The sequence below is a fragment of the Chrysemys picta genome, chromosome 5 (assembly GCF_011386835.1).
Source record: "Chrysemys picta bellii isolate R12L10 chromosome 5, ASM1138683v2, whole genome shotgun sequence".
Taxonomy (NCBI): Eukaryota; Metazoa; Chordata; order Testudines; family Emydidae; genus Chrysemys; species Chrysemys picta.
In genome coordinates, this window is record NC_088795.1 from 108,124,530 (window position 1) to 108,139,319 (window position 14,790).

General features: G+C 43.8%; 1 protein-coding gene across 4 annotated transcripts; it reads right to left on the reverse strand.

The window, feature by feature from the left end:
- Positions 1 to 656: 656 nt before the first annotated feature.
- Positions 657 to 11,755, reverse strand: SMIM20 (small integral membrane protein 20). Of its 4 annotated transcripts, XR_010601530.1 has the most exons (5): positions 11,183 to 11,755; positions 7,854 to 8,083; positions 6,868 to 6,924; positions 4,851 to 4,896; positions 657 to 1,166 (listed from the first exon to the last, which is right to left on the reverse strand). XR_010601530.1 is itself a non-coding variant. In XM_065597014.1 (4 exons), the coding sequence occupies exons 1-4, from the start codon at positions 11,289 to 11,291 to the stop codon at positions 1,148 to 1,150; spliced, it is 231 nt and encodes a 76-aa protein (XP_065453086.1). In that variant the 5' UTR covers positions 11,292 to 11,710; the 3' UTR covers positions 657 to 1,147. The 4 variants fall into 4 exon arrangements, 2 of the variants coding, with proteins under 2 accessions (XP_065453086.1, XP_005303523.1); XR_006175676.2 differs by lacking the exon at positions 4,851 to 4,896; XM_065597014.1 differs by lacking the exon at positions 7,854 to 8,083 and having other exon boundaries at positions 11,183 to 11,710.
- Between the last annotated feature and the right edge of the window lie 3,035 nt (positions 11,756 to 14,790).

Consider the following 14,790-nt stretch of genomic DNA (forward strand, 5'->3'; position numbering starts at 1 on the left):
CAGGAGCTCTAAAAGCCCCAGATTTGGCCAGAGGATTCCCCCAGGACAGGAACTGGTGAAGACAACCATAAGGCTACTTTCTGAGGACCACCTCACAAGTCCTGATATAAGGGATAGGGCATGTCAGGCCTCGGACTCAGAGCAAGTAACCTTTTAGCATGTAACCTTGGCAGTGATACAGCCCACAGGCAACCAGTGACAGGCCTCCAAGGACTAGGTTATGCCAGGGGCTTCAGAGCAAATCCAGACTTAGGAGTGTGCTAGTTGAGCGTTTGAAAGTGGAAGGAAACTGGGGTGAAAGTGATCATGAAATGATAGAGTTCATGATTCTAAGGAATGGTAGGAGGGAGAACAGCAAAATAAAGACAATGGATTTCAAGAAGGCAGACTCTAGCAAACTCAGGGAGCTGGTAGGTAAGATCCCATGGGAAGCAAGTCTAAGGGGAAAAACAATTGAAGACAGTTGGCAGTTTTTCAGAGAGACATTATTAAGGGCACAAGAGCAAAACTATCCCACTGCGTAGGAAAGATTGGAAGTATGGCAAGAGACCACCCTGGCTTAACCAGGAGATCTTCAATGATCTAATAATAAAAAAAGAGTCCTACAAAAAGTGGAAATTAGGTCAAAATAAACAATGAAATGGAGAAAATGTACATCAGTTTAAATAAAAACATGATTTTAATACTGTTTACAGATTTACAGATATATCACATTACATTCTTTCTGCATTGTTCACTCATCTTGCATATGTAATCAAACAGGAGTAAACTACAATGATCTGCATAATTTATTCTGATCAGATTTATTCTATAAATGTCTACAGATTAACCCCAATAGCAAATTCTCTTCTCTTCCCTCAAACGTATGAAAAAGTGTTTCAGTTCGAAACTCGAAAAAATCATTCAGCCATCTCAGTGTCAGTCCATTTTGTTCCAGTAGCTACGGAACTCTAAAGAAAAATTTAGTATTAATCTTCAGAACCAGCAGCATTCACTGAACTCACTACCATATTGAGAATCCTTCTCCAGCAACACCCGAACAATACACTCATTAGTGTATGAGTCAAAGTAGTTGCTTTGAACATATCCATCTTCAGGCACACCTTGTGATGTACACAGACAATGTTGTTATTTCCTTCCAAATGGATCAGACCACACTTTTAACCCTACAAATCAAATAAAAAAACACCACCATCAAGAGTTTATAGATTGTTATAGGCCAAAAGGACAATTATAATTATCGTCTAACCTCCTGCATAATAGGTCAAAGAACCGCACACAGTAATTTCTGAATCAAGCGCATAACTTCTGTTTGATCTATAGCATATCATTTAGAAAGACATCCAGCCTTGATTTAAAGAATTCAAGTGATGGAGAATCTAGGTTAGTTGTTCCAATGGTTAATTACTCTCTGTGTTAAAAAACTGCACCTTATTTTTAGTTTGAATTTATCTAGCTTCCATCTGTTATGTCTTTTTCCACTAGATTATAGAGCTGTCTATTATCAGACCTCTCTCTCTCTCTCTCTCTCTCTCATGTAGGCACTTGTAGACAGTGATCAAGTCACTGCTTAACCTTCTTTTGGATAAATAGACTGAGCTTCTTTAGCCTCAATCCATAAGGCATGTCCTCCCGACCTCACCTCATTCTTGTAGTTCTCTTCTGAACCCTATTCAATTTTTCAACATCTTATTTGAAGTGTGGATACAGTGGATACAATATTGAAGTAATGGTCTCACTGATGCCATATACAGGAGTAATACCACCTCCCTACTCGATATCCCCCTGCAGTTGATTTTGGACTTTTATAAAAAAAATTAAACAAATAATCCTGTAATACATCTTAATAGATATGGCCTATTTCAGAAACACAAATAGCTTCTTGTCTGCAACAACAAATGGCCAATCTTGAATGGCTAATAGCTAGTACTTTAATCCTCCCATAGGCAAAGTAAATATAAGGGCTATCAGCAAGAATCTCTTTCACTGGCACAGCAAGCCATAGAAGCTAGCTGGAAATTATACCAGTAGTCATCAACAAAATATTTCAGACACTGGAAACGATAAATGCTCAGGCAGCTCAGTTCATAGAATCACAGAATATCAGGGTTGGAAGGGACCTCAGGAAGTCATCTAGTCCAACCCCCTGCTCAAAGCAGGACCAATCCCCAACTAAATCATCCCAGCCAGGGCTTTGTCAAGCCTGACCTTAAAAACCTCTAAGGAAGGAGATTCCACCATCTCCCTAGGTAACCCATTCCAGTGCTTCACCACCCTCCTAGTGAAAAAGTTTTTCCTAACATCCAACCTAAATCTCCCTTACTGCAATTTGAGACCATTACTCCTTGTTCTGTCACCTGGTGCCACTGAGAACAGTCTAGATCCATCCTCTTTGGAACCCCTTTTCAGGTAGTTGAAAGCAGCTATCAAATCCCCCCTCATTCTTCTCTTCTGCAGGCTAAATAATCCCAGTTCCCTCAGCCTCTCCTCATAAGTCATGTGCTCTAGCCCCCTAATCATTTTTGTTGCCCTCCACTGGACTCTTTCCAATTTTTCCACATCCTTCTTGTAGTGTGGTGCCCAAAACTGGACACAGTACTCCAGATGAGGCCTCACCAATGCCGGATAGAGGGGAATGTTCACGTCCCTCAATCTGCTGGCAATGCTCCTACTTATACAGCTCAAAATGCCGTTAGCCTTCTTGGCAACAAGTGCACACTGTTGACTCATATCCAGCTTCTCATCCACTGTAACCCCTAGGTCCTTTTCTGTAGAACTGCTGCCTAGCCACTCGGTCCCTAGTCTGTAGCAGTGCATGGGATTCTTCTGTCCTAGTGCAGGACTCTGCACTTGTCCTTGTTGAACCTCATCAGATTTCTTTTGGCCCAATCCTCTAATTTGTCTAGGTCCCTCTGTATCCTATCCCTACCCTCCAGCACATCTACCACTCCTCCCAATTTAGTGTCATCTGCAAACTTGCTGTCGGTGCAATCCACGCCATCCTCTAGATCATTAATGAAGATATTGAACACAACCTGCCCCAGGACAACCCTTGGGGCACTCTGCTTGATACCGTCTGCCACCTAGACATGGAGCCATTGATCACTACCCATTGAGCCCGATGATCTAGCCAGCTTTCTATCCACTTTATAGTCCATTCATCCAGCCCATACTACTTTAATTTGCTGCCAAGAATACTGTGAGAGACCGTATCAAAAGCTCTGCTAAAATCAAATAACACATCCACTGCTTTCCCCTCATCCACAAAGCCAGTTATCTCGTCATAGGAGGCTATTAGGTTAGTCAGACATGACTTGCCCTGGGTGAATCCATGCTGACTGTTCCTGATCACTCTCCTCTAAGTGCTTCAGAATTTATTCCTTTAGGACATGCCCCATGATTTTTCCAGGGACTGAGGTGAGGCTGACTGGCCTGTAGTTCCCCAGATCCTCCTTCTTCCCTTTTTTAAAGATGGTCACTACATTAGCCTTTTTCCAGTCATCTGGGACCTCCCCCGATCGCCATGAATTTTCAAAGATAATGGGCAATGGCTTTGCAATCACATCCGCCAACTCCTTTAGCACCCTAGAATGCAATGCATCTGGCCCATGGACTTGTGCTCATCTAGCTTTTCTAAATAGTCCTGAACCACTTGTGACAGGGTACCCCATAAGGCTTTATGGGGGGTGCTCATAAATGTATGTATGATATAACTGGAATAGGGTTTTGCTACATATGCCATGTAACATATCTATGTAAAGGTTATGATCTACTGGTTATGTTCATCCTAGTTGTATGCAGGCACCATTTGTGTGTTCAAAGTTATGAACATTGGCTGTATAATTGCTTGATTTCTAAGTAGCCTTAGTTAGAACATTTGGTCACTTCTTGGAAGCACTTAACAGACAAAAGAGCTTGGAAGACTCCAATCCACATAAGAAGTCTACCTGAGGACGTTCAAGGTAGCATGTGGGTAATGGCTGCTACCTGCAAGTCCTGAGTCATGCATGGGCATGTGACTTGCCCATGTGATTCCAATCTCCATTTTGTGACTGGATTCTACACAGGGTGAGGAGAGGGTCTCCACCCACAAGAGAAAGTCTATTTAAACCCCTGGGAGACCCCTCTATTTTGTCTTCAGCTGGCTAAAGAAGGAGCCTCTCCACTCCCCCCAGGATACTTGAAGGAAACTGGAACAAAGGACAGTAACTACAGGGGATGTGAGTGATTGCTGGACCCAGGCTAAAAGGAGATTAGCCTATAAAAGGGAGCATTCTGGAACTGGCGAGGACCTTATCTGTATTTAGTTTGATTAGACATAGATTTGTGCATTTTATTTTATTTTGCTTGGTGACTTACTTTGTTCTGTCTGTTACTACTTGGAACCCTTAAATCCTACTTTCTGTATTTAATAAAATCACTTTTTCCTTATTAATTAACTCAGAGTATGTATTAATACCTGGAGGAGCAAACTACTGTGCATCTCTCTCTATCAGTGTTATAGAGGGCAAACAATTTATGAGTTTACCCTGCATAAGTTATATACAGGGTAAAACGGATTTATTGGGGTTTAGACCCCATTGAGAGTTGGGCATCTGAGTGCTAAAGACAAGCACACTTCTGTGAGCGGTTTTCAGGTAAACCTGCAGCTTTGGGGCAAATAATTCAGACCCTGGGTCTGTGTTGGAGAAGACGGGAGTGTCTGGCTCTGCAAGACAGGGTGCTGGAGTCCTGAGCTGGCAGGGAAAACAGGAATAGAAGTAGTCTTGGCACATCAGTTGGCAGCTCCCAAGGGGGTTTCTGTGATCCAACCCATCACACCACTTCTTTCTCCACGGAGGGCTGCTCACCTCCTCCCCATACTGTGCTGCCCAGTGCAGTAGTCTGTGATCTGACCTTGTTCATGAAGACAGAGGCAAAAAATAGCATTAAGTACATTAGCTTTTTCCACATCCTCTGTCACTAGGTTGCCTCCCTCATTCCTTGACCTTCTTCTTGTTGCTAACACACCTGAAGAAACACTTCTTGTTACTCTTAATATCCTTGCTAGCTGCAACTCCAAGTGTGATTTGGCCTTCCTGATTTCACTCCTGCATGCATGAGCAATATTTTTATACTCCTCCCTGGTCATTTGTCCAATTGTCCACTTCTTTTAAGCTTCTTTTTTGTGTTTAAGATCAGCAAGGATTTCACTGTTAAGCCAAGCTGGTCATCTGCCATATTCACTATTCTTTCTACACATCGGGATGGTTTGTTTCTGCAACCTCAATAAGGATTCTACATAGTTTCTTGGTTAGAGCTTCTATTCAGCAATGGGGAGTGCAAATGTATATTTTTACAGTAAAGCCCAGACTACACATAGAAGCTGCATCAATTGTAATTGGTTTAGAAATCTATAGTTTAATCTGTACAACCCCTCTGCATAGATGCTCTGAAACTGGTTTAAAAGTGACATAAGTCCACACAAAGGGGTTGCACCAATTTAACTAAATTAATTTCAAGACCAAGTTAGTTAAATTGGTGAAATTTCTGTGCCACGACAATGTGACACTCTACACCCCAGGTGAGCGCCCTGTAACCCCCATATTCATTATTTGTATATAATTGTGATATTGCATATAAAGCATGCCATGTGAGGTATCAGGGGAAAGAACAATGGCTTTCAGCAGATCCATAACCTATCCAAATATGTATATCATTAATGCATATGAAGTTATGAAATTGTGTTGTATGGTTGTCACTAAGATATGCTGTGAGTTGGGGAATTGCCCAGATATTAGATCCCCACAGACAAGGACAAGGGAGCTAACCAAGGCCTGGGCGGATGTCAAACAATCATCAACAGGTTACAATTCAATGACTTACTTGCACAAGGCCTCACCAGGGGAATTGCTCAACCTTACCTAGTGGTGACTCAGCAATGTCCACCAGACATGCCTTGACTTAGTCCATCCATGTGTTTGGAGAACATAAGAGTATAAAACAGAACACAGGGGCCCAATGCTTTGCCTTTGCTCCTCCCCCAACCTACGTTGCAAGCAACAAGGACACTCAGAAGACTGAAGACTCCAACAGAGGAGACTGGCCCAGATTTCAAGGGTGAAACCTGCGAACTATGATCTGCAATATCCAGTGAGGTGAGAAAAAACTGTTTAATCTAGATGTTGTCCAGTCTAATAGGGTTGAGAGTTTAGGCTGCGTGCTTATATTTTATTTTATTTTGGTAACCACTCTGACTTTCTGTAATCAATAAACTCGTTTTACAGTTTATCTTTATAAGTGAGTTTGCCTGAAGTGTTTGGTAAATCTGCTCAGGTTCACAAAGGCTGGTGTATATCCACCTTCCATTGATTAAGTGGTGAACCAATTAATAAACTTGCACTGCTCGTCTTGAGCAGTGCAAGATGGTATATTCCTGAGGTACAAGGCTGGGACCTGGGGAGATTTGGCTCGTGCCTTTCTCTGTATGATTCATGAGTGACTCTGGGAGAATTCATGCAAACTAGCTGGGTGTGAGGCTCCACTTATGGTTGTTCTGAGTGATAACAGCCCCAGGAGGGGTTTGCTGCTTGTAACTAGCAAAGCATTGTGAGAGACAGCCCAGGCTGGAAAGTTAAGGGAGCACAGCGGTCCCACAGTCCCAGGCTGCACCTCTGGGATCCCGTCACAGACAGAAAACTGTTTAGCACTAAGTCACATATTACAAGCTTTATTTTTTTTTTTTTTTAAAAAGAACACTGAGTAAGTAAATGGGCAGAGTATTTCATTTAACATACTTGCTTTTAAAGTCTATTTAAATGCTGAAATTATAGTATTCTATGAGTGTTTTATTAAATGCATAAACACAGAAATACAAACTGGATATACCTGGAGGCTGAACATCCTCTTGAACAATACCAGATCGATTTGTTGCCTGGTCCTTCCCTGGTAAACACAACAAACAGTAAAATCACACAGAAAAGAAACACCATAGCTAACAAAATGCTATGAATCAGAAAGCCAGCAAAAAAAAAAAAAATCTGCATGGGATAGTCTGATATGCTGGTGAACAGCAGTCTGCTCAGCAAAAATATAATAATCACACAGGATGAAAGCTTGCATCTTACACCAATAAACAGCAAGACAATTTTTGGATATATAACCAGACCAAAAAGAGATAATGTGAAAGGAAGGAGTACCTGTGTTTCTATAATATAGTGTCAGCTATTGCCAAAAGGTGATTTTAGGGTACACAACACCTTAATGGCAGATAAAATCCAACACTGATAAGTGCAAAATAATGCACATTGGAAAAACTATACATACAAAATGATGGGATCTAAATTAGTTATCACTCAAGAGGGTGATCTTGGAGTAATTGTGGATAGTTTTCTGAAAACATCTGTTCAATGTGCAGCGGCAGACAAAAAAGCTAATAGAATGTTAGACACCGTCAGAAAAGGGATAGATAATAAAACAGAAAATATCATGCCACCATATAAATACATGGTACACCCACACCTTGAATACTGCCTGCAGATCTGGTCGCCCCATCTCACAAAAGATGTTAGAATTGTAAATGGTACAGAAAAGGGCAACAAAAATGATTAGGTATATGGAACAACTTCCATATGAGGTGAAATTAAAAAAAAAGACTGGAACTGTTCACCTTAGAAAAGAGACTACTAAAGGGAGAATATGATAGAGATCTATAAAATCATGAATGGTGTGGAGAAAATGAATATGGAAGTGTTATTTATCCCTTCACATAACACAAGAACCAAGGGTCACCCACTGAAATTAATAGGCGGACGAGTTTAAAACAAAAAGGAAGTACTTCTTCACACAGCACACAGTCAACCTGTGGAACTCACTGCCATGGGATCTTGTGAAGGCCAAAAGTATAACTGGGTTCAAAAAGCAATCTGATTCTCATGAAGGATAGGTCCACTGATGGCTGTTAGCCAAGATGATCTGGACACAACCCCATACTCCGAATGTCTCTAAACATCCAAATGCCAGGATCTGGGACTGGACAATGGGATGGATAACTTGATAATTGCCCTGTTCTGTTCATTCCCTCTGAAGCATCTGGCACCGATCACTGTTGGAAAAACAAGATACTGGGCTAGATGGAACATTGGTCTGACCCAGTATGGCCGTTTTTACAAAATGGGAGTGTGGTTAGCACATTTTGAGTGCTATTGTAATATGATATTATAATAATGCATCTTCTTATAGACAGGGCTGATAGCACTAAACATCATTAAGTTTCCCTGACACTTCCCAACAGAAGAATCTGTTTGCAATAGCTTTTAACTTTAACCATTTGAGTTGAAAAGTTCCCTTCCAGGAGTCTGCCTCAGGCTTCCTCCCTCCCCAGGAGGGAGGGAGAGAAACTGTGACAGAGTTGGAGGAGGAGATTGGCCCTTGTTGGCCAAAGAGACTAGAAATTGGAACTAATGAGACAGACCTATGGAAGGAGCAGGCTGGGAGCTGTGGGGGGAGAGGGGAGGGAAATGTCACTAGAATCAGATGAGGAGCTGGGAGATATACATTTTGATACAGTCTATTGACAAGGGGGAGTGAATTAAGATTGCACAGGCAACCTTAATTCTGGAATTTCCAAACTTTTGAGTGCTTGACTTTGTAACCTTAATGATGTTCTTTTAGCATACTGTTTTGTGTGTAATTTATATTTAAACTGCATTGTAAGGAGGAACAGGATATAGAGAAGAATGATCAGTTTTTGATGGGAAATAGAACAGAAACTGTATCTTTGTGGAAAGCTTCAGTTTGAGGAAGTGGAGCTTCCCTAACAGACTGTAGGTGCTTACCAATTAGTATCAGAGGGGTAGCCGTGTTAGTCTGAATCTGTAAAAAGCAACAGAGGGTCCTGTGGCACCTTTAAGACTAACAGAAGTATTGGGAGCATAAGCTTTCGTGGGTAAGAACCTCACTTCTTCAGATGCAAGTAATGGAAATCTCCAGAGGCAGGTATAAATCAGTATGGAGATAACGAGGTTAGTTCAATCAGGGAGGGTGAGGTGCTCTGCTAGCAGTTGAGGTGTGAACACCAAGGGAGGAGAAACTGCTTCTGTAGTTGGATAGCCATTCACAGTCTTTGGTTAATTCTGATCTGATGGTGTCAAATTTGCAAATGAACTGGAGCTCAGCAGTTTCTCTTTGGAGTCTGGTCCTGAAGTTTTTTTGCTGTAAGATGGCTACCTTTACATCTGCTATTGTGTGGCCAGGGAGGTTGAAGTGTTCTCCTACAGGTTTTTGTATATTGCCATTCCTTATATCTGACTTGTGTCCATTTATCCTCTTGCGTAGTGAGCTGATCACAGGACCTAACCAGATCAGCTACAACATCACCAGCTCATTCACCTGCACGTCCGCCAATGTTATATATGCCATCATATGCCAGCAATGCCCCTCTGCTATGTACATTGGCCAAACTGGACAGTCACTACGCATAACTGTACGTAATTGGCATTGACCTTTCCTTTCCCCTTCTCTTGATTCCCCCATTCACTGTCACATCAAACTCAGACTCTTTAGATATAGGTCCATATCCGTAGTTGTTTCTGTGAGAGGACAGTACATTTTGGGAACTTGAAAAAGTAATTACAACTGCATGGATGTGAGAGATTTAAGTAATGGGAAACCATCAACTTGAAGTTTAGGCATTTTTTTAAAATAAAGGCGTTTTAGGCACTGGAGGTACAACAAGTGTTCCTGTGTCTTCCCCTGCCTTATTTTTGTTCACAATAGAAAATGGAACACAGCAATACAGCCAGGATTCAAAATCTAGAGTTTCTGGATTCCAGCTGTGCTCAGGCCATCAGTCCATACTTCCTTCTATATTGTACATATACACACATGCACATATATACTGTGTAATGGATCATTAATAAGCCTATTTTGAGTGATAGAACCATATTAAACAACTCGAAACTATTTTCCACTGTAAAAGGTTTGCCTAAACTCCCTTTTCTATAACAATGGGATACTGCAAGCAAATGATAAAAGAAGGGGTTATTCAAACATATTTCTATAGCAAAGACTGGTTGTTTTATATGGTGTGAAACAACAGGTAGCATACATTAGGAGCATTTATTCCCTGATCTGCCACAAGTTATCTTTATCTGAGATAGAGACGAGAAATAGGGAAGAATAGTGAAAATATTAGCTTGTGTTAAGTGAGTTTTTTTACAAAAAATGTATTCCAGACACCATGGGAGGCTCTTGCAAGCAAACTAGCAAGTGTTATGGATACAAAACCCATGCTCACTCTACAGTTTACAATGTAAAAGTAAGGTGGGGGGGAAAAATCACCACGCTACTGCTAAAGTCAGATGTCTTAAAGAACAGTATTTCCAAGAGACCATTCAGTATGCAGCATGGACAGAATTCTTTGGGGCAGTGATGCTAGGATTAGTGGTTCTAAAACATCCTATATCCATCATGACGGTAGGTAAATTAGAGATGGACTGCCAAGCTAACTGACTGCAGCCACAATAATAACCCATGGAAACCATCACGATGAAACCTTTTCTTCAAAGTACTTCATTTGGAAGAAGAGAACGCCTCTCCTGGATGTTTCTTGCTAAGTGGTTACTGAAAATATAGAACAGGTGACAGCAGGGAGGTGTCAGTTGTCAGGTTAGGGACGTTTATTCTGGGAGGGAGTAATGGTGCTGTGTCAGGATTTCAACATGTATATATTTATAGGCTAGCTAAAAATAGCAAGGAAAATCTGAATCCCTGCGACAGCCAAGAGGATGAGGGGAACACAGGAGGGGTTCGTGGGGGAAATAACTCGTGATCAGGAGAGTCAGGGAGGGATAACTCAAAGGGTAAATGAAGCACCTGTTGTACGGCATAGAGAGGGTGTTGCGATGGGCGAGAGGATGAGTCCTAGGGAGTATCCAGGGAGGGGAGCTGGGTAGGGCATGCCCGAAGGAGATGTTGCTCACTGGGGCCCGTGACGGTCCCGGGAGGACAGGGGTCACGGGATGGACACATGACACCCTACAGGAGAAACGTCCACGGGCTCAACAGCTCAGGGCACAGACCGGAGGAAGGGGCCGCCAGAGCGATGCACAGAAAGCGGGGGCGTACAGGGGAGGGTCAGCAGAGGGGCGCGGAGAGCGGGGATCACGTCACGTGAGGCGAGCGGGGCGGGGTCCGTACTCACTGTATTGCTCCACCTGCAGCAGCGGCCGGAAGTAGATGGGGTAAAACGCCGCCCCCACCACGGCCACGAACCCGCCGAAGATGAGCAGCGTGCGCGAGATCCGCGCCATGGCCGGCAAAGGACGAGGCGAAACCCCTGCGCGCTAGCGGCACCTGCGCTCCCAACCCTCTCACCTCCCAGTTTGCACACTTCCGCTTCCGGGGCAAGTGCAGGGGATCCCGGGAAGCCGCCTGGGTCACGTGGGTTCTCCGGCCTGGGCGCGAGCTAAGCCAGGGCCCCTCGCAGAGGCGCCCGCTTCCCCGCTGTTACAGCGCGGCTCGCCCAGAGCTCCCCGTCCTGCGTCCTAGAGCCGGGCTGCGAGTTCCGGGGGGCGGGGCCTGCCACCATCTTCAGTGCTCCCCGGGAGGCGCGGGGTCACCCAGCGACACGGGAAGTTGCGCAGCAGGCTGATCACGAGTCTCCGAGGGCGCGGAGTGTGCCGGGCTTTAGACAAGCACGTGGAAGAATGGTGGGCCTGGTACAAAAGCCTCGCTGTGCGGACAGGCACATAGGAAAGAGCGGTACACAAATGAGCCCTGAGGGGTTTGCGTTGTAGGCGGGGGAGGGGAGAGGTGTCACCTTTGTATAATTTATTACATCTGTAAAATAAAATGGATGGTACATTTATATCAGCCATAATCTCAGTACTCTTCATTTTCCACATTTTTAGTGTCCCCTCATTCCAACTAACGGAGTAGCTTATGATTTAAAACTCTTTGTTACATCCCATCCTGCCACATTGTAATATACTCTTGGGGGAATTTTGTGTTGCTGCGCATGTGCAGAATTCATGTCCCCTGCAGATTTCTATGCTTCCCTGCAGAAAAATGACTTCTTATGGGGAAGCAAAGGGAAGCTGCAAGAGCAGTTATGCACTTCTCCCTGGCAGCGTAAGAAGGTTGGTTCAGGCACCTGGAGTAGCCGGTAGAGACATAAATCATGGGGAAGAGCGGTAGCCATGTGAGAGAGACATTCTGTCCCTCTTGTTCACTATTGCAGCACACTTGGCATGGAGGGGCAGAGCTTCGCAGTGTTTCTGAGGAGTTAGGCATGGGGCAGGCTCTGTCCCCTCAGGAAGAGCAGAATATATTATTGCCCTTATATAAATGGATGGTACGTCCTCATCTCGAATACTGCGTACAGATGTGGTCGTCTCATCTCAAAAAAGATATACTGGCACTAGAAAAGGTTCAGAAAAGGGCAACTAAAATGATTAAGGGTTTGGAACGGGTCCCATATGAGGAGAGATTAAAGAGGCTAGGACTCTTCAGCTTGGAAAAGAGGAGACTAAGGGGGGATATGATTGAGGTATATAAAATCATGAGTGATGTGGAGAAAGTGGATAAGGAAAAGTTATTTACTTATTCCCATAATACAAGAACTAGGGGTCATCAAATGAAATTAATAGGCAGCAGGTTTAAAACAAATAAAAGGAAGTTCTTCTTCACGCAGCGCATAGTCAACTTGTGGAACTCCTTACCTGAGAAGGTTGTGAAGGCTAGGACTATAACAGAGTTTAAAAGAGAACTGGATAAATTCATGGTGGTTAAGTCTATTAATGGCTGTTAGCCAGGACGGGTAAGGAATGGTGTCCCTAGCCTCTGTCTGTCAGAGGATGGAGATGGATGGCAGGAGAGAGATCACTTGATCATTGCCTATTAGGTTCACTCCCTCTGAGGCACCTGGCATTGTGGATACTGTGCTAGATGGACCTTTGGTCTGACCCGGTACGGCCTTTCTTATGTTCTTATAATGTAGCAGCCTGCCTTCTTAGTAAATTGTTTCTATTGTCTTTGTGAATTCCCCCAGGAGTATAAAACAGGTGTCAAAGTTTTAAGGCTCCTTTACATTGCCAGAGTGGTGTAAAGGACAGTATGGCCTTATAAATGCTTATGGTGCTTTAGTGACTAGAACTGGTCTACATTTTTGGACTGAAAAAGCTTCCTATCGAAATGTGCTCCATGAACTGTTCGCCACTGACCACTCTGGAGATGGTCAGTAGCCAATATAAATTATGAGTTTGATTCCCCAGCCCTCTCTTGTTCCTCAGTTGCCTTTGATTAAGGCTGGGAGTTTGTCACAGAGGTCATGGATTCCGTGACTTCTGCAGCAGTTGGTGAGCCTGGCCCTGGGGTCACCTGAGCAGCTCAGGCAGTCCCTGGGCAAGTCACACCAGCCGCTGCTGGGACAGTCTCGGGCCACTGTGCCTCCCTCCCCTCCGCAACAGCAGGAGTTTGGGTGTGGGAGAGAGCAGGGGGTTTAGGCATGGGATGGGGTGAGGGCTCTGGGCGGTGCTTACCTTGGGGGCTCCCTGGAAGTGACAACATTCTCCTCCCAGCCAATGGGAGCTGCGGAGCCAGCGTTCGGGACGGAGGCAGCGTGCAGAGCTGCCTGGCCACGCCTCCACCAAGGAGCTGAAGGAGGGGGATGTCGCCATTTCCAGGGAGGCACGGAGCCAGGTAGGGAGCCTGCCAGCTTCCCCCCAGCACCAGCGGTGGTCCTTGGCTGCGCACCCTCGGGCCGCCCCCTTGCCAGCAGCCATGGCGTCCCCTGGGCGGCGTCCCCTGGGCTGCCCCCCTGAGCACCCATGGCACCCCCCGGGCCATCCCCCTCCCCCCAAGATTTAGCAGAGGTATATAATACAAGTCATGGACAGGTCATGGGCTGTGAATTTTTGTTTACTGCCCGTGACCTGCCATGACTTTTACTAAAAATACCCATGACTAAAACATAGCCTTACCTATGATATAACACTGAGCATATGGCTGCATATATTTGTTGACTAATAACTAGAAATAAAGGATCAAATCTAGCTACATTACTATTAGGCAAGGGGGGTTGGGGATTTCCTCCAACACTCCCCACTCCCATTCTCCATCCATTGTATTGTAGTTTAAATAAATTAACTAAATAATTGAAACCAGCATGATTATATTGCATTATTATGACAAATAAAATATGCAGCATTTTAAAATATTGTACACAGAATTTTAATTTTTTTGGTGCAGAATTCCCCCAGGAGTTTAATGGTGTATATAGTTTAATAACAATACATCTACATTGTGCTTTTCATCATGATTGATCCTAAAGTGAATTACAAATGTGGACATGAATCTGGTCACCTACTGAGTGGAATAGAACAGCTGTTTAACACCACTTGGCAACCCATGAAGTGAATGATAATATACCCAATGGAAGCTACTAGTACATTCTAACTCCAGTCATCATGCAGAAAGAATAATACCTGTGACTTCAAACACAGCAGAATAAACAAACAAGTATGTGAGGTTTTTATTACATTAAGCGAAGATGCCAAACTATCTTTTTCAGTAGATAACCAGCCTGATATTGATTCTAGCAGAATCCAGTTCCTTGGGTGCTTTGACTGTAACCTGCAAAGAGAAAGAAATTGCTTGTAAGCATCATCAATCATCTTCTTCTTCTGCTGCCTGGACGATTTATTTCAAAAAGGGTTATGTTCTGCTTGTTTTTTACATTATAAATATCAATTAAGGCTGTCATGGTCAATCTTTTCTGGTTTTGCTGGAGGGCTCCTTGGGCATACCAGA

What these genes read in the sequence shown, in the direction of transcription:
- SMIM20 (XM_065597014.1), bottom strand. Translation starts at nt 11,291, where the DNA reads ATGGCGCGGATCTCGCGCACGCTGCTCATCTTCGGCGGGTTCGTGGCC. An exon ending in GCTGCAGGTGGAGCAATACA is followed by an intron (nt 6,925 to 11,182) that starts GTGAGTACGGAC and finishes TGTGTTTACCAG; the next exon opens with GGAAGGACCAGGCAACAAAT. An exon ending in AGAGGATGTTCAGCCTCCAG is followed by an intron (nt 4,897 to 6,867) that starts GTATATCCAGTT and finishes TTCATGAACAAG; the next exon opens with GTCAGATCACAGACTACTGC.